Below are 26,380 nucleotides of genomic sequence, written 5' to 3' on the forward strand. Positions count from 1 at the left end.
CCAGCTGTAAGTTCAAAGTGTATTGTACTTGATATTATTAATACATCAAATAAAGCTACGGGCCAGTGCTGAAACGTTGTGGAGAGATAATCAATGTAATCTAGCCTTTTGTGTTTTTAAATGATGTACATTCAATTAATAATAAAAAAACATAACAAATATTGCTTGTAAATTAAGTATAAACTATTCCAATGAAAAGTGTATAAAATGTAAATAAGATTAAATGATTAAAAAAAACTCAACATTTGCGTGTTGAGGTCGGAACACTTCCTCGTGTTCCTAGTTTCCAGTCGGAATGCGACACTCTTTCATTAGCAGAGCATCAACATGGCGGCTGTTCTGTCGCCGAGACCGTGCGATAGCAATCCCGCGACTCCTGGGACGCAGTCCGTGAAGGTCTGTGGGTGTTTACGGCTACATCTTGTAGCACAGACTCTTATAACATTGTAGAATATGATGCACACATATATGCTATTACTGCGTCAGTAAAAACTTGAATGTGAGCCAAAGTCGCCTTTGTTTATTTACTATTAGCCTGCTACTAGCCGAGAGCAAGCTAAAGACATATATGATGCTCAGGGTGAAACTTATTGTCTAAAAGAAATTAAAACGCATGAAAGGACCCCACGTGTATTATTTAGATGGTTTTGGACAGACACTGATAGTTTATTACGGCAATATATAGTATGGTTTTAGATCTAGGTAGCGCTGCTAAACATTATTTCTCAGTTCCTCCCAATGGGGAACGTTGAAATTTCCTTGAAGGAATCTTATTTATGTCTCTTGAAACAGGATGACATTGAGGAGAATTCCAGTGATGGTAGTCAAGCCCTCAAGAGACGCAGGATGGGTTCAGGGGACAGTTCCCGGAGCTGTGACACGACCAACCAAGAGCTGGGGTGAGCAGCATATCTGACACACACACACACACTCACTCACAGGTGTTTTTATTAAAGGATCATTTACTGTAAATTACACAGTATACAGTACATATCCTGTGACTGCTATAATTTAATGCACAGCATTTCTTCTCTGCATTGAAAATATATATGAACATGCTGTTGCATCTTTGATGACTTTTGAGGCTTCTTTTTTATAAGCCGTTTACTGGTTGAAGGGCTGTAAGGGACTGTTCGTTTTTTATTTAAGGGGCCACCGGAGGAGTTTTGAGATCTGTTGTCAAAAAAGACATGACCCTCCCTTCGCCAGCAATAAATTTTTCTATGACCCTCCAAAATGATTGTGAAAAAAGGCATGACCCTCCCCGATAATTTATTGATTAGCCTACTTCTGTACTGGTTTGCGCTTGGCAAAGATGTTCAGATAGCCTTTTTTTTTTTTTTTTTTTAAACCATAAACTCTTGCTTTCTCATCTTACTAGGGCTGTAACGATAGACAAAACCTAAGATTCGGTTCGTATCACGATTTTTGATTTTAGATTTTTTTTTAAAATCATGTTTTCGGTGCTGATGCGGTGTGACTCGTTCAACATGTGGGTGGCGCTGCCAATAAAGCATCTAAAAGCTGTCACAAAGAACCGGCAAAAGTAATGATTATAAATATGTCAAATATAGCAAGGACACATTTTAATTGTTTATTAATAAACAAGTGTTTTCTGTGTCGACTGCAAAGATGAAGTTGACGATGCGTCGCGATCTTCTCAGAACGTGCCAGAGAGAAATGCACATTGCATAAGCAGAAAGCAGTCTGTTTTCCTTCGTTTTGAATTGTTCAAAAGTAGACATTTCAAGCTTATATATTTCTCAGGTCTGTGAGGCAAGTAGCATACCTTACGCTGAGTTTCGGTTCATTTATGAGACAAGAGTCCAGTTCACTCGCCCGCGCCTCCGTGTCATGATTATCTATTTTCTACTATATTTACTTATTATTTATTAAATCCAGATGAAACATTTATTAAAATTTAAGATACAATTAATAAAAAAACGAAATTCACTTTAAAGAAAGGATTTGTGCTTTACTGTTTGAGGTCTCTATGAAATTTTTAAAGTCGCTTGCAGAGCAGTCATGTCCGTAATGGAGAACTGTCACGCCCGTAACATTGCTTTTTTTTCTTTCTTTTTTTTTTTTTCACATAAATGCGAACACGAAAAATAAAAATAATATTTTATGTTCTGTGGAGGCCGATCTTTATTCATCCGGTGGGTATATATCTTTTGCACAGTGTAATTCATAGAATTACTAAAAAATATTTTGCCACCTAAAAGTTAAAGATTTTTTGTGTCACGTCACATGTGTATTTCCCTCATATTAAATATAAAACGCATGTGTAGACTGATATTTTTCTAATGTCTTGACTCCTTTCAGACGTTTCAAAATATTGCTATTAAATGCATTTTTTTGAGAATTTATATTTCAAGTTTTGACTGCAAATGTCATGTCCATAACACTGGAATCGGCCAATTTTTACGAATTTATCCTCAACTAGTTTTTGTGGTGTAGCAGCTCTACGTATTTTATTATGTTAACTTAAATAATACTAATAGTAATTTAAAGATGTGGTAGCCCTACATCTTACACATCGTGGAAACAAAATAAGAATGGAAACTAAAATATGGTAGTATCGTGCTACAGCGCACATTCTATCAGCTGCAGATCTGGCGCCTCAGTCCCAATACTGTAAAACTCGACGTACATTCACATCACACATGTTAATGCAGCGGTAGAGATACACTCACAGGACACTGTGCACTTATTCGCAATCACAAAAGTTCATTATTTGCTCGTGCTTTAAAGCTTTGCCTGGTAAACATTTCATTGGCATTCTGTTCTGACATGATGCACTTTTTCTGAGCGTGAACTGAAGTGCGCGCGCACTGTCAAACAGCGCCAAATTGGATTTTTGTTGGGTCAGACCCATCGAAGGGGGGCTGATAACGCAAGATCAACATGGAGCTAAATGGAAAAAAATAGCACCAAACAAGCCACTTTGAAATGTTGCTGTTTTCATGAATATAAAAGTTGGATGACCCTCCCCCTAGACTAAAAAAAGTTGGATGACCCTCCCCTCAACAAAGAATAAAAAGACATGACCCTCCCCTATTTTCCTCCGGTGGTCCTTTCCATAAATACCGAACGGTCCCTAAAGACCGGTCACACTCACAGTGTGGATGAATCGGATTTGTGTCGAAGATTCAGGATCTATTGAAGAGAACTTATGTGACACAGAAACTCTTACAAAGCTAAAAAACAAAACAAAAAAAAACTAGTTTTTGATCCATTAATGCATCTCTCACTTACTGTATGTGATCAACTCACTGTTTGAAGCGCCTGTCATAGGAAATCAACACTTGCTGTCATGAATAATTAAGGCATCTTTTCATAGGTTGAGGACATGCAGTCTTATGAATAATTATGAGACACCGATGAGTCAACAATCCACTATAGTGCAAGAAAACGACACATCCTGTGATGCTGACATGAAGACGAATTTAAACCCGTAAGTTGGAAATAGTGTTTTTTTCTTCTTTTTTTTTCTTCTTTTTTTTACAAATTAACTAGTTTTCTCCTACAATCAAAACTAACAGATGGTAAAATTGACTTCTATGATGTTCAACACACATAACTTTAAACCTTTGCCAGTGGTGTAGGCTGAATTATTATTTTTTTATTGTTATTATTATTATTTTGGCCGGTGATGCAATGATATCCAGGCAGTCAAGCAGTGATTATGTTAAATTTGAATAGGGAATTACAAATTTAAGTACAATTATAGACAAACAAATTAATCAAGTAAATATTAAAATTGTAATAGCAAATAAGTTTAAACAAATATAAGATCTATCTTATTCTATAGTTTATTATAAACTCCAAAGTGTTGTATTTAACAGATGAAGATTGTGAAGATCAGACTATAGAGAAAGAAGGATCCAAAAAAAGTCATATATTTGCAGAATGAAAGTAGAGGTAAAAGAGAAGCGGAAGTGAAGAGCAAAAATAAGAGCAACAAATATATCCAGGAAACTTACATCCTCCTAAACGTATGTTTTAGTCTGATAAGAAAAGGTCAAACTGACTTATCCATAATGTCATAGTTGGTGTAACGGCTAGGCTGATGTGACCGTATGCTAAAATAAAATGAAACAAGTTGACACAAGTTTGAACCAAGTATTTGGCAAAGACATAGCATAACGAGCTATGTATAATACATAATACATTTTTTGTAGGCCGGTCATTTTTGAGGGGGGAAAAATTCCCCAAAAAGTATAAAAATTATAAAAATGTTTGGGAAGTTCAAGTTGTAATACCCTTTGTGAGGAAGTTTTAGTCCAGTGTGATAGCATTAACTAGCATATTTGGGAAAAAGAAAATCCTCTCTGGGCCAAAATGACCAGAACACAATGTGAGGGTTAAGAGAATTTATCTAGAAATATTTCTTAAGAGCCATAATTATTTTACTATTAAAATATATTCCTTCACCATGACAATGGAACTATTTAGCAGTTTTTCTTGCACCATCATATTATATTTATTTCTATGAAGCTGCACCTGTTGGTGGCGTTTCAATTTTTCCTCCTCATTCTGGCCCAGTGTTACTGTCTGTGTATTGAGCCTTGCTGTTTCATTACAGACCGACATACTTCCCTGCTGAAAATCTGACAGAATACAAATGGCCTCCGGATGACACAGGGGAGTATTATATGTTACAAGAACAAGTGAGCGAGTACTTGGGAGTCACGTCATTCAAACGGAAATATCCAGGTATGAGCGACAAGCCTCTAACTATCAGCAGGGAAAATTGAATTGAATGGTTTTCATGTTATCAGTCAAATAGTGGTTTTATTTTCAGATTCAGTTACTGATGATAGAGATGAAGTTTTGTATTTTGCTGTCAACGCGTGTTTTAATTTTCAACTTAATACCAGATTTGGAAAGAAGAGACCTGTCTCACAAAGAAAAACTTTATCTGAGAGAGCAAAATGTCATTACGGAAACGCAGTGCACACTGGGTAAGATCTTAATAATTTAGTCTTTCTCGCTTCCATTTCTTTTATTATCTTGAATTTGCTTAACAGAAAATAATTATTTGTTGTAAAATTGACAACAGGTGACTTTTGTCTTACCCTGAAATTAACTGATTGATTTTCTCATAATGAGATGGTTTACTTTTCCATCACAGTGATTTAATTAATAATTTGCTCAACAGCTTTTCAGCCTTGATGTGTAGCTTAATGTGATGTACTAATAATAGTATTAATAATTCACTCAGCCTAGTCTAAGACTTAATGTATTGACGTTCCACCCGTCTTCCCTTAGGTCTCACTGCTTTGCGCAGTGATGAAGTTATTGATTTGATGATTAAGGAGTACCCAGCCAAACATGCCGAGTACTCAGTCATTCTGCAGGAGCGAGAGCGGCAGAGGATAACTAAGGAGTACTCTGTGAGCACTCTTAGTGCAGTGAGTAACACGCTCTTTTATTCGTTATATAAATTATATGGTACTCTTGTATTTATTTCAATGAATTAATCATTTTATTCAGCAAGGATGCATTACATTGATCACAATTAAAATTGAAGAGTTATACACTGTTACAACAAAAAATCTATTTCAATGAACTACTTGCACTGGGTTTAGTTTTCAAAATAAAATGAGAAGTCTGCAAGAATATTTAAAAACCCGGACATTTTCAGGGACAGGAGAAGAGATATTCTGATGAATAATATCAGAATGAACCTTTTTTTTTTTCATTGACAGTAATTTCTCAGTGCATGTCATTTACATGTTTATGCCAAAAATCTTTATATTTATAGTAGTAACGCTGTCAATGCGTTAAGGTTTAAGACAATTAAATCTGTTTACCATCATTACATTTCTTAAGGCAAGTAGCGCATTCATTCAAACTATTTTTAATAACTGGAATCAGAGCACAACAAGCACACCACAAGCAAATCCTGTTTACCAGTCAAATTCATTTATAAATGGAAACTCAACAGGTATGAAATATGATCAGTATGTGAAAAACACTGAGTACTACACTGCTGCAGGTTAGAAGGGAAATATATGTATTTATAATACACAATGCACATTTGGAAACGATAATACATTTATAGGAAAATTTCTGCAGGTTCAATTTAATTCATTCATGAGTAAAGTTACTTTAGTTTATTCATAAAAAAAATCCTGATATACTGAAATATCACAGTTTACACAAAAATATTACGCAGCACAAATTGATAATAATCAGAAATGTTTCTTGAGCAACAAATCATCATATTAGAATGATTTCTGAAGGACCATGTGATGCTAAATACTGGACTAATGCTGAAAATTCAGCTTTACTATCACAGGAATAAATTGCATATTAAATATATTCAGTAGAAAATCATTTTAAATTCGAATAATATTTCGCAAGAATGCATCTTTGGTGAGCATAAGTTACTTTTTTCAAAAACATGTAAACTGTTATATCCTTGTTTGCAGGAATAATCATGTAATAATGAAGTCTGAGTGCTAATGGTCTGACTTTTTCTTTTTAGCAAATGCAGCAACAGAATCCTCAAAAAGTTGAAGCCAGTAAAGTGCCGGAGTACATAAAGAAAGCAGCTAAAAAAGCTGCTGAATTCAACAGTAATTTCAACCGAGAGCGGATGGAAGAGAGAAGGGCTTATTTTGACCTTCAAACACATGTAAGATGTGCTTATGTTCTTTGATAATCTGATTGTGGTCTCTATAGTGTGTAAAATTCATATAAAACAGCTTAATTTAGATACACAAATGAAAGCATCTAGCACTCCACTTTTAGGCGTACACTTCCCTAAGCACTTCCCCTCAGTTATAGAGGGAAGAGCAATAGGGCATACAAAATTTGACTTAAAGCTGCCGTCGGCAACATTTTTTTTATCATATTCAGTGAAATCGACACTATAATCCAACAGAACAACATAAATAAGGTGGTTTTAGAAAAAAAACGAGCTTCTAACTCCACCTGGAGCGTGTTATTTGTTTTGCAAAAATCCACCGCTCCCGGATCATCGGGTCCAATCAGCGCTGGGGGGTGTGAGATCTGACTGTCAATCACAGGTCGTGCACACGCCACAGATCCCCCCTCACTTGCGCACGTTACAATATCACATGCACACGACACGCCTGAAGTTCGCCTGAGATTGTACGAAGCGTGATGGCGGAGAGAAAATCTACTAACAAGCTTCCAATTCCTCGGTTATTGCTATCTATGGATAGATTAGCCAGGGCAGCCTACCTCCGAGTCCATGGTGTTGATCGATGCTGAAGGGACGCGTTCACAGAAAATCTGGTGCACACGCGTGACGCACTGACGAGCACGACCTCGATGGGAGGGTGCTCGCTGGTAGTGGGGGAGGGGCATGAGAGTTGTAAACATTCAAAATTTTGGCTAAGTCGATCCAATCTGCCAGACTTGCCGACTGCAGCTTTAAACGCAGCCCTTATAGTCAGCCAGAATAGCCTGATAACCACATAACATTATCCTAGTAACCACCCAGAAAACTTATGGTTCGTATAATGTTGCACTTTTTGAGTCGCAGATCCGATCATTTTTTGGATCGGCAAAAAAAAAAAAAAGTGTGTTGGGGGAGACAAATATAACTTTTTCTTTCTATTTCTTGTTTAAATAACACTTTACTTTGATACCACAGCAAAAGCTTCTAGCCCTAACTAACAGATCAAATGTTATTAAAGACAACTGAACAGTCAGTAATAGGGATTTTCTCTGTCTTTTTTAAAAAAAATTATTAACATTAATGACACAGAGAGCAACATGAATATTAGGCTGCTGTCACTCTAAGACCGAATGCATGGATCCAATATACTGATACGTATCCGTTTTCTTTCTCAACTGTTTACATTCACTTAAGACGAAACCGACTGTGTGTCCAAGGATACTTGTCGAGACAGGCATATTAACAAAATTCTGTGTAGAAAACGTATGAAAAGTATGTGTAGAAAACCCTAGGACCTGCAACACCCTAAAAATGGCTCTGAACACCTACAGTGAGGAAAATAAGTATTTGAACACCCTGCTATTTTGCAAGTTCTCCCACTTGGAAATCATGGAGGGGTCTGAAATTGTCATCGTAGGTGCATGTCCACTGTGAGAGACATAATCTAAAAAAAAAAATCCAGAAATCACAATATATGATTTTTGAACTATTTATTTGTATGATACAGCTGCAAATAAGTATTTGAACACCTGTCTATCAGCTAGAATTCTGACCCTCAAAGACCTGTTAGTCTGCCTTTAAAATGTCCACCTCCACTCCATTTATTATCCTAAATTAGATGCACCTGTTTGAGGTCGTTAGCTGCATAAAGACACCTGTCCACCCCATACAATCAGTAAGAATCCAACTACTAACATGGCCAAGACCAAAGAGCTGTCCAAAGACACTAGAGACAAAATTGTACACCTCCACAAGGCTGGAAAGGGCTACGGGAAAATTGCCAAGCAGCTTGGTGAAAAAAGGTCCACTGTTGGAGCAATCATTAGAAAATGGAAGAAGCTAAACATGACTGTCAATCTCCCTCGGACTGGGGCTCCATGCAAGATCTCACCTCGTGGGGTCTCAATGATCCTAAGAAAGGTGAGAAATCAGCCCAGAACTACACGGGAGGAGCTGGTCAATGACCTGAAAAGAGCTGGGACCACCGTTTCCAAGGTTACTGTTGGTAATACACTAAGACGTCATGGTTTGAAATCATGCATGGCACGGAAGGTTCCCCTGCTTAAACCAGCACGTCAAGGCCCGTCTTAAGTTTGCCAATGACCATTTGGATGATCCAGAGGAGTCATGGGAGAAAGTCATGTGGTCAGATGAGACCAAAATAGAACTTTTTGGTCATAATTCCACTAAACGTGTTTGGAGGAAGAAGAATGATGAGTACCATCCCAAGAACACCATCCCTACTGTGAAGCATGGGGGTGGTAGCATCATGCTTTGGGGGTGTTTTTCTGCACATGGGACAGGGCGACTGCACTGTATTAAGGAGAGGATGACCGGGGCCATGTATTGCGAGATTTTGGGGAACAACCTCCTTCCCTCAGTTAGAGCATTGAAGATGGGTCGAGGCTGGGTCTTCCAACATGACAATGACCCGAAGCACACAGCCAGGATAACCAAGGAGTGGCTCTGTAAGAAGCATATCAAGGTTCTGGCGTGGCCTAGCCAGTCTCCAGACCTAAACCCAATAGAGAATCTTTGAAGGGAGCTCAAACTCCGTGTTTCTCAGCGACAGCCCAGAAACCTGACTGATCTAGAGAAGATCTGTGTGGAGGAGTGGGCCAAAATCCCTCCTGCAGTGTGTGCAAACCTGGTGAAAAACTACAGGAAACATTTGACCTCTGTAATTGCAAACAAAGGCTACTGTACCAAATATTAACATTGATTTTCTCAGGTGTTCAAATACTTATTTGCAGCTGTATCATACAAATAAATAGTTAAAAAATCATACATTGTGATTTCTGGATTTTTTTTTTAGATTATGTCTCTCACAGTGGACATGCACCTACGATGACAATTTCAGACCCCTCCATGATTTCTAAGTGGGAGAACTTGCAAAATAGCAGGGTGTTCAAATACTTATTTTCCTCACTGTATGTAAACATTTATTAACTTATTTGTTTCGCACTTTCTCTTTTACATGTAGATTATTCAGGTACCTCAAGGAAAATACAAAATCCTCCCTCCAGAAAGAACCAAGACCGGTCCATACCCAGTTGCTCTCATTCCTGGCCAGTTCCAAGAGTACTACAAAAGGTGAATTGTGTAATAAATTGTTGCTTCTTTTTTGCAACTCCTGCTGAGCTTCTGATTTACCTGTTGATGAGTTACTGTAGTCTCCATTGTACTTGAGAACAATGCTGGAATGTTGTCCTAAATTGTAGCCACTGTTTAGCTTTCTGACTGAGCTTTTCTTGCCTCATCCAGGTACTCTCCAAATGAGCTCCGCTACTTGCCCTTGAACACAGCTCTGTATGAGCCTCCGCTGGACCCAGAGCTGCCTGCCCTGGACAGTGATGGTGACTCTGATGATGCTGAAGATGGAAAAGAAGACGGAAAAAAACATAAAGGTTCCTCTGTAAGTTGTTTTCATGTGTCCGTGACTATAAATGCACAGTTGGTTTAGTTATAGTCTCGCGTAGCCAGACCTTTAGACTGACGGTAGATGGTCTGGAGTCCATAGCAGCTTTTATTGGTCAAGGACCGCTCTGAGGCCGTCTGACTGACATGTTAAGCAGCCAATCACAGTTTGTTTTGTTCCGCGTCATGTTTAGGGGCTTGAAAATGTAACTTCGATGTTCCTACAATAACACTGTAAAAAGAAAAACTCTTGGACTTATTTTAAAGAGTCTATAACGCAATCTTTACATACTTTTGAAAATCCAACATTTAGTTGATCCTGATAAGCACTTATCACAGTTGTAAACATGACCGCTTTCTTTTTTCCATGAGGGGGTTTGGCACCATGACATCTTTGTTTCCAGGCAGAACGTTAATGAATGCGACACACTCGTCTCCCGGAAGTCCTGTAGAATTCAACCAATCAGATGACGAATTCGAAACTCTTGAAGTGTTTCCAATTTGGTGTGACTTATGCAACAGACATTCAGCCAACAGTCTGTGGCCGTGACGTCTGAGGCTGAGACTAGTTTAGGTATAGTTAACCCTCTGGGATCCTCGAACGCGCCAAAGCATTTTGCTGCATTTTTTCCTGGTCATACAGATAACTGTAAGACATCATTTGAAACTATTCTTCGAGGTCTATTTTTATTTCAGTGCTCTCACAATTACAAAAAAAAACACTCAGCAAACAGGGTGCGCTTTCTGCTGTTTCAATCTCCATGAACTTCTTTCTGAAAATCTGCGATTACTTTCCACACAGACTTGAGAAATGTGAATAGAGAGCTTGAAAAATGAACCAATTGAAATCAAATCTTCGCTGATTATGTAATCCTTATGAAACCAATGAGAGGTATAATCTTTCCTGTCTGAGCTCGTTATTTGTAATGTGGTCAAACCCACGCGCAGCGCAGGCTATTCATACGGTAATCGTCCACCTGAGTGAAACGAACCTGTAAATGCCCATATCACCTGGATAAACAAACCATCAAGCTGCGTCAGGTTACTCTACGTTTCATCATTTTTGGAAGAAGACACGATATGTGGAATAAGCCGTGAATTTACCTCAGAAGGAGATCCAGCGGAGGATATCATTTACTGTTGAGTAAGTCATTAATCATTTTGCATTAGTTAACGTGTTTTTACATAAATGTTTACGCATTTTACTTGTCGGCTTTTTTCAAACTATATTACCAGACTAAAATGTGTGAAATAATCGAGTGAGACGTTGAAATATGAATTATTTAGGCATTGCATGTAAATGTCGTATGACGAGTGTTTTTATGCTCTATAATATAAAAGCATAATGCAATATAAAAGTAATAGTGTCTATACTGTGAAGTGATGAATGTTAGTCTAAGAATATTTAGAACAGTGTTTACTGTGAAATACTGTTCGGGAATATCTGCTCAAACGTATAAACAATGTTTATGTTGCTAAACAATAATAATTTATTTTTTGTTTTATACTGTATGATAATACAAACAGCATATGTGTGTCATGACTACAAAAATGACTCTTTTTCACAAAAAACTGTTTTATCTGTGGGCAATATTAGTAAGCTGTTAGTGATTTCTAATGTAATAATATCATTGCTCCTGACATCATGCTTACATTTGTTGGCTTTTCTTTTTTCTCTCTTATTTTTTTTATTTTTATACAGTGATCAGATACCTGCACCACTGATGAGTTCTTCTGACTCAAACTTTCACGAGTGTCTTCAAACTGTTTCTCTTTCAGAGTGCTGTACCGTCAGCCAGCTGTTTAACTACATTGGACTGATATGATCATGGTAAAATGTGACCCTGGAGACCCACAAAACCAGTCACATAGGTCCATTTTTTGAAATTGAGATTTATGCAGAGTCTGAAAGCTGAATAAATAAGCTTTCCATTGATGTATGGTTTGTTAGGATATGACAGTATTTGACCGAGATACAACTATTTGAAAAACTGGAATTTGAGGGTGCAAAAAAATCGAAACATTGAGAAAATGGCCTTTAAAGTTGTCCATTTATGTTCACGATTGTGCTGCATTCACTCACAAAAATAAATGTTTTATATATGTACAAAATATCGTCATGGAACATGATCTTTACTTAATATCCTAATGATTTTTGGCATAAAAGAAAAATCAATAATTTTGACCCATACAATGTATTATTGGCTATTGCCACAAATATATCCATGCTACTTGTGACTGGTTTTGTGATCCAGGGTCACATATAAGCTCCATCACCAACTACTGATGTTGGGGCAGTGTTTTTTCTTCAGTGCATGGCAAAAGAAGCATCAGACACATTGGAAATGCCAGGTATGGTTCACTTGTTTCTACAGTTGAACAGGAACTGTTTTCTGAAACGGCAAAGGTGCATAACTGTTCAATTGTCTGTTTAGGTCATTGTGCTCAATATTGTGCCTTTGTCCTTCATTATGTGTATTTTGATTATGTTGTGCACTACGTTGAAAATAAACTACGAAAAAACTCCTATTCTTTTGTTTGCCTTCACCCTGATAGGCCCATTATAGGGGAGTATCTTTGCAGGGTTCGTACAAGGTGCTATATGTAGTTTTTTTACTAAAATGAATCCTTTTTTTATTGCCTGTGTGTGAAGGGGTTGTAATCTCACATTAAAATGATCCACTTTGCGGGTTTTGCTATTACCTCTGAAAGCAAGTATTCTTATTTTTATGTGAAGGTGCCGGGTCGGATTTACCGCGAAATCCAGTGACGTGACCTGCATGCGCGCTCCCGAGCCTCTCGCCTCGTCTACTGACTTTGCACTCAACAGTGACGACACTGCAACTTATGACATGGACTTATGACTTGTCTGATAACACTAAGAAACGACCTGCTCCCAGCACAACACAGACTCCAACACAAACTATTTTATGTACTAAATCTCCTGTCTAACGTTTGTCATCCCACTACTATTATATTGTTTATACTACACAATTCCAGACACATTCAGTACAGTAATGTTGCTTACTACGGTCTTACTGTTATACTGAAATTGTTCAGCGTAGTTCACTAACCGTTTTCGTTATCTTACCGTAAATTTACCTATGTAACACCACATTACATAGGCTAAATGCAGTCAATGTAACGTTATCATGGTACGAGCATGGAGCATTTGTTCAACGTCAAGCTGATAAAAGTAGCCTATTATTGTAATGTTGCAGTGGGGGTTTACCTGAGTTTCCAGCATGTTATGTGATGCTTTCTCCGATGTGTTGCGTCTCAGTCGGGCCGGTACCCAGAGTGCTCGCTCGTGAGTTCGAGCACGCGCACGAGCACTCGCTTGTAAACTTATTGGTTGCAATCTGAAACATCACCGCTAGAGACCGCTGAAAACTACATATAGCCCCTTTAAAGTACTTGAATTGTACTTTTTGAAATTTAATTCCTGGAAAACCCTTGAAAACAGCCATATTTACGAAGAGGTACTTGAAAAGTGCTTGACTTATTTAAATAAAAATTGTATTTTTTTTTAAAAAAAACACGAATACAATCTTTTCACGCAAAATTAAGTCCATCTGATAATCCCCCATCAGACCGTTTCTGTATATGAAGTACGCCAACATTATAATATAAAATATTATTTATTGAGCAATAATATTCATTATAAACTTTGTATTTAAAATATATTTTTTTAAATGTGTTGTAAGTTGTATTTTGGATGCCATATATCTGTAATTTGAGTTTAAAAATACTAAAGATATTGTTTGAAAAGTGCGATCTCTGATTATAGTCCTTGAAAACCAAAAAAGTAGTGCTGGAAAAGTCCTTGAAAGTCCTGGAATTTCTTTTTACAGTATCTGAACGAACCCTGTCTTTGTGTCCCCAGGTGTGAATCACATCAATACGCATGGCCATTGACTCTTGCATACAGCCTTTCTGACACAAATAGTGTCAAAATTTAAATCAATCTATTGTTGTATGTGAATAAGTGGTCAGGATGATTTTCACATTACTTTGTAGTAAAAGAAAACCTACAAGGCTACAAGATCCAGTACTCAAAAGTATTGTGAACACAGTATTTGTTTTATGGCCTTATTTAAGTGACTTAAAGTTTGTTGTTTTTTCACTAACAACACATAAACATCATTTGCAAAAAAAAAATAGAAACTTTTACATACAGTGAGGAAAATAAGTATTTGAACACCCTGCTATTTTGCAAGTTCTCCCACTTACAAATCATGGAGGGGTCTGAAATTGTCATCGTAGGTGCATGTCCACTGTGAGAGACATAATCTAAAAAAAAAAATCCAGAAATCACAATATATGATTTTTGAACTATTTATTTGTATGATACAGCTGCAAATAAGTATTTGAACACCTGTCTATCAGCTAGAATTCTGACCCTCAAAGACCTGTTAGTCTGCCTTTAAAATGTCCACCTCCACTCCATTTATTATCCTAAATTAGATGCACCTGTTTGAGGTCGTTAGCTGCATAAAGACACCTGTCCACCCCATACAATCAGTAAGAATCCAACTACTAACATGGCCAAGACCAAAGAGCTGTCCAAAGACACTAGAGACAAAATTGTACACCTCCACAAGGCTGGAAAGGGCTACGGGGAAATTGCCAAGCAGCTTGGTGAAAAAAGGTCCACTGTTGGAGCAATCATTAGAAAATGGAAGAAGCTAAACATGACTGTCAATCTCCCTCGGACTGGGGCTCCATGCAAGATCTCACCTCGTGGGGTCTCAATGATCCTAAGAAAGGTGAGAAATCAGCCCAGAACTACACGGGAGGAGCTGGTCAATGACCTGAAAAGAGCTGGGACCACCGTTTCCAAGGTTACTGCTGGTAATACACTAAGACGTCATGGTTTGAAATCATGCATGGCACGGAAGGTTCCCCTGCTTAAACCAGCACATGTCAAGGCCCGTCTTAAGTTTGCCAATGACCATTTGGATGATCCAGAGGAGTCATGGGAGAAAGTCATGTGGTCAGATGAGACCAAAATAGAACTTTTTGGTCATAATTCCACTAAACGTGTTTGGAGGAAGAAGAATGATGAGTACCATCCCAAGAACACCATCCCTACTGTGAAGCATGGGGGTGGTAGCATCATGCTTTGGGGGTGTTTTTCTGCACATGGGACAGGGCGACTCCACTGTATTAAGGAGAGGATGACCGGGGCCATGTATTGCGAGATTTTGGGGAACAACCTCCTTCCCTCAGTTAGAGCATTGAAGATGGGTCGAGGCTGGGTCTTCCAACATGACAATGACCCGAAGCACACAGCCAGGATAACCAAGGAGTGGCTCTGTAAGAAGCATATCAAGGTTCTGGCGTGGCCTAGCCAGTCTCCAGACCTAAACCCAATAGAGAATCTTTGGAGGGAGCTCAAACTCCGTGTTTCTCAGCGACAGCCCAGAAACCTGACTGATCTAGAGAAGATCTGTGTGGAGGAGTGGGCCAAAATCCCTCCTGCAGTGTGTGCAAACCTGGTGAAAAACTACAGGAAACGTTTGACCTCTGTAATTGCAAACAAAGGCTACTGTACCAAATATTAACATTGATTTTCTCAGGTGTTCAAATACTTATTTGCAGCTGTATCATACAAATAAATAGTTAAAAAAATCATACATTGTGATTTCTGGAATTTTTTTTTTTTAGATTATGTCTCTCACAGTGGACATGCACCTACGATGACAATTTCAGACCCCTCCATGATTTCTAAGTTGGAGAACTTGCAAAATAGCAGGGTGTTCAAATACTTATTTTCCTCACTGTACATGCTGCTCACATATTATTGTAGCAGAGTTTGTGCTGAGTACAGTGTAAGCAGACTTTAGCCATTAAAATGTTATAAGTAATTGAAATAATCACAAATGTCAGGGCATGTCAAAACATCTCCAGGGCCCAAAAACCCCTTCAGACCCCAATTAGAAGGCAATTAGATTTTTATTCCCCTATATTTAGACAACTCTAAAGCCAGATGTTTGATTTAAAGATGTCTAACGTAATGTAGTTATTCAAAAGTGCATGGGTGATGGCAAGTCACTGTCTTAATGAGTCATTCAGTCATTCATTCATTCAACCGATTCATTCAAACGGCTCATTCATTCAGGAACGAAGCAAGTGACCGTCTTTATGAATGAGTCAGTAACTCAGTGGCTCACTTGTTTAGTTAAAAAACACTGATTCATTCAGTAATGAAACACAGCTGTGTGTTGCTCAGAGACGCACAACAGTTCTGCTGTGGCTTTGCTTAGAACAATTTTCATTGGCAAAATCAGACAATATTGATAAAATTGTCTAAAATGTAAACCGTTATTAACTTCTTGTTTATTAAACTGTTGAATAAAATCAATATCACATTTGAAATTGTGCAGATATTTGGGAAAAATATTACATTTTAACTGTATTCTAATAGGCTTTATCACGCGCACAATCATTGCCCTGCGTCATGGTTGTAACTTGTAAGATGACGTACAGGTCTGGACCGGGGCGGGGTGCATTAAAATAGGGCTGTTGTGGTAAAGGAATTTCCCTTGCGGTGGTTTTGAGTGGCATAATATTGCGATATTTATTGCGATTATTATTTTGCTATATAAATTAGCTTGTTGGGTGGGTTATTATATTTATAACAGTTAGTTCTGATTCTCAAATATTACTGGACAAGAGGCTTTCCAAAAGTGCTGATATTTTAGAAGTATCAGCACGGGCACATCTCTGCGCACGCCAGCTGTCAGTTAGTCCAGTTACATTGGTATGCCAGTAGGTGGCAACAAGTGACTGTCTATGAGTGAGTCATCATTAAACCATTCATAATACGCTTAAAAAAGCTCTTCTCTTTTTTTTTCTTCTTTTTTTTTCTTTTTTTTCTTTTGAATGAATCAAGGTGTTGAAATGAATTTAACTTTGAGTTCGACTTTACAAGTTTCAATCGATAATCAACACATCACCTGGGGTAATGCTAAAGCTGATGTTTCACTTCATAGTGATCAATTGCATTGATTTTGTGCTGACGCCAAACATGGAAAAGCCATTTTAATGTGTAAAGCATACTATGACAAAGATATCGCTTTTATCTTCTGACAACTGATGGCAAACTGATTTTTTCACAAATATATGACTTGACCTAAATGAGGACAGACGTGTGTGTGTGTGTGTGTGTGTGTGTGTGTGGCTGCCTGAAGCCCCTCAGACAGAGAGCAGACCAGATGACAGATGCAGCACGATAGGCTAAATGTTTGTGAAATTCTTTATGTAAAAAATGGGCAATATATTGCGTCACCAAAACCTATTGGGCTCATGTCCTTATATCGTATGATATATGAGTCGATAAAGTAATTATTGCAACAGGCCTACGTTAAAATTACATGCACAGATGACCAGGAAAAAGTGTATTAAGAAAAAAAGTCAACCTGAAACCATGTTCACAACACATTCTACTTTCACAATCCAACATAACACCATATTGCCAAAAGTTTTGGGACGTCTGCCTTTACATGCACATGAACTTTAATGACATCCCATTCCTGATCCGTAGGGTTTAACATGGGGTTGGCCCACTCTTTGCAGCTACAACAGCTACGACTTTTCTGGGAAGCTTTCCTTAAGGTTTAGGAGTGTGTTTATAGAAAATTGACCATTCTTCTAGAAGTGCATTTGTGAGTTCAGGTACTGATGTTGGATGAGAAGGCCTGGCTCGCAGTCACCGCTCTAACTCATCCCAAAGGTGTTCTATGGGGTTGAGGTCAGGACTCTGTGCAGGCCAGTCAAGTTCCTCCACACCAAACTCGCTTATCCATGTCTTTATGGACCTTGCTTTGTGCACTGGTGCGCAGTCATGTTGGAACAGAAAGGGGCCATCCTCAAACTGTTCCCACAGAGTTGGGAGCATGAAATTGTCCAAAATATCTTGGTTGGCTGAAGCATTAAGAGTTCCTTTCACTGGAACTAAGGGGCCAAGCCCAACCCCTGAAAAACAACCCCACACCATAATCCCCCTTCCACCAAACTTTACACTTGGCACAATGCAGTCAGGCAAGTACCGTTCTCCTGGCAACCGCCAAACCTAGACTCATCCACCGGATCGGCAGACAGAGAAGCGTGATTCGTCACTCCAGAGAACACTTCTCCACTGCTCTAGAGTCCAGTGGCAGTGTGCTTTACACCACTGCATCCCACGCTTTACACCACTGCATCCCACGCTTTACACCACTGCATCCCACGCTTTACACCACTGCATCCCACGCTTTACACCACTGCATCCCACCACTGCATCCCACGCTTTACACCACTGCATCCCACCACTGCATGCCACGCTTTACACCACTGCATCCCACGCTTTACACCACTGCATCCCACGCTTTACACCACTGCATCCCACGCTTTACACCACTGCATCCCACCACTGCATGCCACGCTTTACACCACTGCATCCCACGCTTTACACCACTGCACCCCACGCTTTGCACCACTGCATCCCACGCTTTGCACCACTGCATCCCACGCTTTGCACCACTGCATCCCATGCTTTGCACCACTGCATCCCATGCTTTACACCACTGCATCCCACGCTTTACACCACTGCATCCCACGCTTTGCACCACTGCACCCCACGCTTTGCACCACTGCATCCCACGCTTTGCACCACTGCATCCCACGCTTTGCACCACTGCATCCCATGCTTTGCACCACTGCATCCCATGCTTTACACCACTGCATCCCACGCTTTACACCACTGCATCCCACGCTTTGCACCACTGCATCCCATGCTTTACACCACTGCATCCCACGCTTTACACCACTGCATCCCACGCTTTGCACCACTGCATCCCACGCTTTGCACCACTGCATCCCACGCTTTGCACCACTGCATCCCATGCTTTACACCACTGCATCCCATGCTTTACACCACTGCATCCCACGCTTTACACCACTGCACCCCACGCTTTGCACCACTGCATCCCACGCTTTACACCACTGCACCCCACGCTTTGCACCACTGCATCCCACGCTTTGCACCACTGCATCCCATGCTTTACACCACTGCATCCCACGCTTTGCACCACTGCACCCCACGCTTTGCACCACTGCATCCCACGCTTTGCACCACTGCATCCCACGCTTTGCACCACTGCATCCCATGCTTTGCACCACTGCATCCCATGCTTTGCACCACTGCATCTCACGCTTTGCATTGCACTTGGTGATGTAAGGCTTGGATGCAGCGGCTCGGCCACAATCTGAAGGCCACATGGAGGTTGGAGGTCTGTAGCTATTGACTCTGCAGAAAGTTGGCGACTTCTGCGGACTGTGAGCCTCAGCATGCGCTGACCCCGCTCTGTGATTTTACGTGGCCTACCACTTCGTGGCTGAGTTGCTGTTGTTCCCAATTGCTTCCACTTTGTTATAATACCACTGACAGTTGACCGTGGTATTTAGTTGTGAGGAAATTTCATGAATGGACTTATAGCACAGGTTGCAACCTATCATGGTACCACGCTTGAATTCACTGAGCTCCTGAAAGCGACCCATTCTTTCACACATGTTTGTAGAAGCGTCTGCATGCCTAGGTGCTTGATTTTACACATGGAAGTGATTGGAACACCTGAATTCAATGATTTTGAGGGTTGTCCCAATACTTTTGCCAATATAGTGTATTTCTGATTGAAGTGGTTAAAAAAAAGTGGTCTCTATATGAAAGGAGACATCCAAAAAGGCCCTTTTTTGCATTTGAATAATGTGCAGCAATGAATCGTGGATGACAGGAAGTGTGTTAAATAAAGTGGGTCAATTTATTTCCTGTTGACTTGCAGGACAGTTCATCAGGAAACACTTCAGATGGAGACAGCCAAGACAGCGGAATTCAATCCAAAGTCAAGAGCAAAGACCGACCCGGCACCCAGGGCAAAGACGCCACTCCTCGCAGCATCCAACACAAATCTGTCCCTGGGTACAAGGTAGAAGAAAAAAGCCCCTGATCTTTTTTTTTTAATAACCCAACACCTCTCTTCTCCCCTTTTCGCCACCCCTCTTTTCCAGCACTTTCAGCAGAGAAGTCCTTTTTCTTCTGACTTGATCATCAGTACCTTGTCCAAACACTCTCATGCACTCACACACACTCTCCCTGGTGGTCGTAGATTGGGACTTCACGTGTCAACGGAACTTATTTTCCTTTTTAAGTGTGGCACTCATTTTCTTCAGTGCCAGGAAACCCAGTGACAGTTCCTGTGTTCTGCACAGACCTTTTGAGCAATAACGGTTTTGTGTGGTACTGCTATTAGTTTAGGGCTTTTTTTTTTTTGCTGTGATGCATTTGTGAAGGTAAATACCCTTATAAAGTGAACAGTACTTCATATAGCTTAAAATACCTCTATTTATCTATCAATATTTATCTTATCTATCTTACATGCCTGTCAGTTATACTGAAGGCCACGTTCAGTTTTCTTTGGCTGCTAAACTCTGAAAAGTGTTAATCCATATAAAATGGTTGAAGAAATATTAAGAGTGCACTCAGTAATGCTTTCCCTGATTTATACATATATAATCGTAAGAAACAAAGATTTGAATAGCACTTTTGGATGAGGACTCCATTCATATGACAAGTTATTGTTTTGAAATCACATGGCCAGCTGTGTTGCAACCCAACCAAGTTACTAGTAATAATAACAAAATAGCAATAATAACAAGCATGTTTCATGTTTCCAACATGTGTTTTTAAAGCTCTTTTCCATTTTAGCTGAAAAAAATTATAAAGATGAAAAAATAGATTAAATTCACAAATTAAAAAATATTTGCAAATCTCATTTTATCGTATTTGTGAATTGTATTTTCTTTTTTATGGATCTCATTCTGTATGTTTGTACGTTGGTTTATTTTTTTGTCAAATCTCTTTTGTGGATCATAATCTCTTTATCCCCCCCCCCCCACCACCACCATACAAAGTTATCATATGACTACAGAAGAAATATAGCTATTCCAACTAAAATTGTATTCATCCACGCTGATAGTCATAAAGGGATAGTTCAACCAAACTATGACTGACTTTTGCATATCATAAAATTTTTGAAGAATGTTGGTAACCAAGCAGTTTTGGTTACCATTGACATCCATTGAATGGATTAAAAAAAACGGACATTTCTTAAAATATATTTTTTTTTTTCGCTGAAGAAAGGAATTCATATTTTGGTTCTTAATATATTATTTTATGTTCCACAGAAGAAAGTCATACAGGTTTGGAGCCACGTGATTAGTAAATGATGACAGTTTGCATTTTTGTATATTGTTTCTTTAAAGATGCTAGATGAAGAAGAGCCAGTGAAACAAACGGAGTGCACTTTTAAGCTGAGCTTTATTTATCCTTTATTTGTCATGCTCGTGATGCATAACTATCTTTCAGGCATGAAATGGTTATCAAACTACTGTTTGGTATAACATTGTTGAAGTCAGTTGTTTTCTATACTGACTCTATGGGCACCTTAAATATGCTTGATATCAGTGTTTCCTTGTTTAAATTGTGTAAGTTTTTTTTTTTTTTCTTGTCAAAATGCTTGGCGGATCAACAAAAGGTTTACCTTAGCACATATTACATATGTTTTGTTTTTTTTGTTTTTTTAACATTTTAATATTCTGAGTTGCAAAGGTTTGTTCTTATCAAACCTTTTCTTGTGGAAATGTTTGCATATCTTTTTATTGGGCAGTTTGAAGCAATTTTGACATTACAACCTGTCTTAATTATTAGTTTCCTTCCGTTATCTCAAGAAGTATGAGCAGTGTAAACTGGCGCAGGATATTCCCAGAATAGTGTACTTCTCAGAGTAGATTTTCAGTATCCAGAGAGTACCTGAATGATCTGCTATGTTTGTCAGAGTAGTCTGCCAGTATACTACAGTGCACACTGTATCCCACAATGCACTGCCTTCTAATCTGATGGAATTCCAGAATTAAATGAAACTGGATTTTTTTTTTTTTTTTTTTAAATGTAATTTAGAAAGGCACAATAACCTATTTATTTTCAATATGAGAACACATGCAACGTGAAGTCATGTGACCATAATGTAGCATACTGCTCGTCAAAAGTTAATTATTTTTTTTTTAATATTGCATACTGCCCATTCTTTTAAGAAAATTAAACGGTATGCAGTGTATACTACATTTATATATTTAGTAAACCGCTAGTATTTCATTGTTATCAGCCACAGTTTATCTCCACCTCTTAAACATTAGATAATCTATTAAAGGGCGGTTCACAACACTAAGAATGATAACCATAAAGACAACTATATTTGCATCCACACCAATGGATGATAACATTGTTTGTTATAAGTGCATATGCTGCTGCAGTTATGCCCTCTGCTGGATTCTGATTGGCTGCCAGTGTTTTATCATCTAGCAGCTGGGGGGGGGAATCTTTTTAAAAGTGATTCCAACAATACTCTTCTCATTATAGCTGTGGTGCGAACTTGGTTATTAAAACTTTAGTTATCATCTTTGGTGTGAACGGCACATTAAAGTGTGTTCTTTCTTCAGTAATTCATAATCTGGGTTTATTTGCCCATGTACATTAACTAAGAGAGGCTTCCATAAGTGTGTTTTGGACATTTAAAAACATTAGTTACACTTTAAACAAAAGTAGCATGTTAATCTGATGTGAATGTGGAGTCAAAACAGTAGGTACAGCTTCTGTTGATCCTCTCACTCTCAGTGTGTTTTTGGCTTGTTTGTTTCCATCCCTCTTTTATTCAATCTCTTGAGTCTTGTTAAAAGTGTTTGTAGTTAAACATTAAATGTTCTTGTTCCTGTTATGTGATTTTTTTTTATTATTTTTTTTTACTGTGACAGAATGAAGGCTTGTTGGTCCTTCCGTTAACATAACTGTGAGCTTCACTAACATCTAAATGTGTCTTTAACCTGTAGCTCGGCCTGCCTCTTTCGGTTCCCCAGCACAATGTTGTCACTGCTCTTTTTAGTTTAACAGTTTTTATGGTAGGGCCTTTGACATGTCCGTATTTAGAGTAACCTTTTGAATAAAGAGGTTTTAAAGAAATTAGACTGTAGAGAGATTTATTAATGGCTGTGAGCACTGAATGAAAGTGTCAATTCTGCGTTGTAATAAGTAGCACAAGAAAATTGTTCTGTATTTTGGCCACTTTTTAGGTGTTGTGACCTTTTTATACACTTATGTTACGCTTTACAATTGGCTTCAGCGACTGTGTATTTGTTTATTGTGGTGAAACGCCTTTCTTGAGCTCAACTATTAATGATATAGCAAATATGTACTTTTTGTACGTTTTCCTCTATTCTAATTTTGAATATCGCAATATTTTATGCATTGCTAAAAATGTTTTCCTGCATGTTTTTGTTACTGAAACAATCATTCAAATGGTCACATTGTATATCAGTCATGATATACTCTAAATTAGATACACAACCAATCAAAAGTTTGGGCTCTGTAAGGTTTTTGAAAGAAGTCTCTTATTCTCACCAAGGCTGCATTTATTTGATTAAAAATACAGTAAAACATTGATCTATGTGTACAATTTAAAATAACTATTTTTCTATTTGAATGTATTGTAGAATGTAATATTCCTGTGATAAAAGCTGAATTTTCAGCATCATTACTCCAGTCTTCAGTGTCACATGATCCTTCAGAAATCACTCTAATAGGATGATTTGCTGCTCAAGAAACATTTCTCATCATTATCAATGCTTCATATTTCAGGGAATATTGCGACACATTTTTTTCACGTTTCTTTGATGAATCAAAAGTTCAAAAGAAAAGCATTTATTTGAAATCATAGAAATGTCATTAATCTTGCTTTTGAACGGTTTAATGCACCCTTGCTGAGTAAAAGTATTAATTTCTTTAAAACATCTTTGCGACCCCAAACTTTTTAATGGTAGTGTGTTTTATCCTGATTTATGTGCTATACAGATGTTGGTCTTTTTTGTTGTTATTGTTGCTTGTGTACATATTTTGTGGTGCTTAATTTTAATATTGGGCAATTCCAATTAATTTTAAGATCCTGCACCCAGATTATTCTGTTTTTTTTTGTTTTTTTTCTGGCTCATTTAAAGGGATAGTTCACCCAAAAATGAACTTCTACAACAACAATACTTTTACAAAAGAAGATATTTTGAAGAATGTTGGTAACCAGAGTTGATGGACCCCATTGACTTATAAAAAAAATACTATGGAAGTCAATGGGTGCCGTCAACTGTTTGATTACCAACAATTTGATTCTTCAAAATATCTTCTTTTGTGTTCAACAGAAGAAACTCATACAGGTTTGGAACAACATGAGGGTGAGTAAATGGTGACACAATGTTCATTTTTGGGTGAACTATCCCTTCAATTTTGAAAATCATAGTGGTTTTGGTTCAAGCGTAATATCACATGGTGTGTATGACCTTGGTTGCCATGGCGTTTATAGCATTACTCTGCCCTTGCAGCCTAAGGTCATTCCCAATGCTATATGTGGCATATGCCAGAAGGGTAAGGAGGCCAACAAGAAAGGCAAACCAGAGGCTCTCATCCACTGCTCCCAGTGCCAAAACAGCGGTAAGTCAAAACCATCTCTTCCTGATGTAGTGTTCTTCAGTGTCTACCACACTGCTAGTGTTTATTCCTTGAAACATTTCTCCTCAATGTAGTAGTAGGACAGCACTCATCTTAATACTGTTACCTGGAAGCCGCAGGGTCAAAATTGTCGTCTTGATGATTGAAGATGCTGTTTTATGAAATCTTAAGTGTCAGCATCCTGTTGGATCGGCCTGAGGGTTTATAGCATGGCGAGAATAGCGGAGATGATGAGAAGCCTCACTTTGTGTTCAGGTCACCCGTCCTGCTTGGATATGAGTGTGGCGTTGGTGTCCCAGGTCAAGAGTTATCCCTGGCAGTGCATGGAGTGCAAGACCTGCACCGTCTGTGAGCAGCCCCACCATGAGGAGGAGATGATGTTCTGTGACAAGTGCGATCGAGGCTACCACACCTTCTGTGTGGGCATGGACTCCATTCCTCTGGGTGAGTCTTTAGTGCATGCGTGAATACAGAAACACAGTATTGAGCTAATGTTGTCATGGTAATGTAATGCTGAATTTGAACTGTTGAATGTTGAAATCTTACTTCACCTCACAAGCTTTTTAGGGCTTGACATTAACTTTTTTCTTACGAGCCACTGTGGCTCGTGGTTTTCAAACGTTACAAGCCACTCTGCATTTTCAATGGCCACAGTTTTGACATCGATATGGAAAACTGCCTTTTAGATGTTTTTAATATTATCTCATAATTTGGCAGCAGGGATATTAGGCTGCTGTCACTTTAAGACCTGATGCACAGAAAAGTAAAAAATACTCTGATAAAGTAGCTACAGATACTTGAAAAAATGTACTTTAGTACAGTAACAAAGTAAAAAATGCATTACTGTCCACCACTGATTTTCAGCATCATTACTCCAGTCTTCAGTGTCACATGATCCTTCAGAAATCATTCTAATATGCTGATTTGCTGCTCAAGAAACATTTGATTATCATCAATGTTAAAAACAGTTGTGCTGCTTCATATTTTTGTGTGAATGTGTTTTTTTTTAGGATTTTTTGATGAAAAGAAAGTTCAAAAGAACTCCCTTTATTTGAAATATAAATATTTTGTAACTTTATGAATTTCTTTACTGTCACTTTATCAATTTAATGCACCCTCGCTGAATAAGTGTGAAATTTAACTTGACCACAAACTTTTGAAACGGTAGTGTTTTATATATAACAAACGCTAATAGATAAGGATTTGGTTTCAACTTTACATTTAGATTTATTTTTTAAATGATTTACTGAGACTGTGGGTTTGGGTTAGGACTGTTATCCTATAACAGGCATTTATGAAGGAGAAAACACTTAACATAAAAAACATAAAAAAATATGAAAATGTAATTTTAAAAATTGTCCCACAGTCCAAAAGACCAATATTGCATTTTTCTCTCTCTCTCAACAACAGGTTGCTGGGTCTGTGATTTATGTAACAAAGAGATACCTACACCTCAGAAGAAAGGAACAATAAAAACACCAAAAAAATCTAAATGAGCTCCAAAAAGTTGACCAATTTTTACAACACTTTTGATATTATTTTTTATTTTTCTATTATTTGAATAAGTCCATATATGTTTGGTATGTTGCATTAATTTTGTTACATTTTGTAGCTGATTTTTTTATATAATTGTTTCCACTGTAGATTATGTTTTTGTATTGTTTAAAATAAAGTTTAAAACTGATTGTGTGTGTGTCTTGCTTTTGTCTTGGTCATTT

The 26,380-nt window shown here is 38.2% G+C and overlaps 1 protein-coding gene across 2 annotated transcripts; it reads left to right on the plus strand.

Annotated features, from left to right (window-relative positions):
- The first annotated feature begins 293 nt into the window (after positions 1-293).
- Positions 294-26,346, plus strand: phf10 (PHD finger protein 10). 2 transcript variants are annotated; one of them, XM_084093846.1, is made up of 13 exons: positions 294-396; positions 793-899; positions 3,344-3,457; positions 4,589-4,719; positions 4,884-4,967; positions 5,275-5,417; positions 6,497-6,646; positions 9,642-9,751; positions 9,923-10,073; positions 19,900-20,043; positions 24,536-24,644; positions 24,918-25,106; positions 26,073-26,346. In XM_084093846.1, exons 1-13 carry the CDS (start codon positions 328-330, stop codon positions 26,156-26,158), a joined length of 1,587 nt encoding a protein of 528 aa, XP_083949972.1. In that variant the 5' UTR covers positions 294-327; the 3' UTR covers positions 26,159-26,346. The 2 variants fall into 2 exon arrangements, with proteins under 2 accessions (XP_083949972.1, XP_083949973.1); XM_084093847.1 differs by lacking the exon at positions 19,900-20,043.
- Positions 26,347-26,380: the final 34 nt, after the last annotated feature.

The sequence above is a fragment of the Abramis brama genome, assembly GCF_963993115.1.
Source record: "Abramis brama genome assembly, chromosome: 19".
NCBI lineage: Eukaryota > Metazoa > Chordata > Actinopteri > Cypriniformes > Leuciscidae > Abramis > Abramis brama.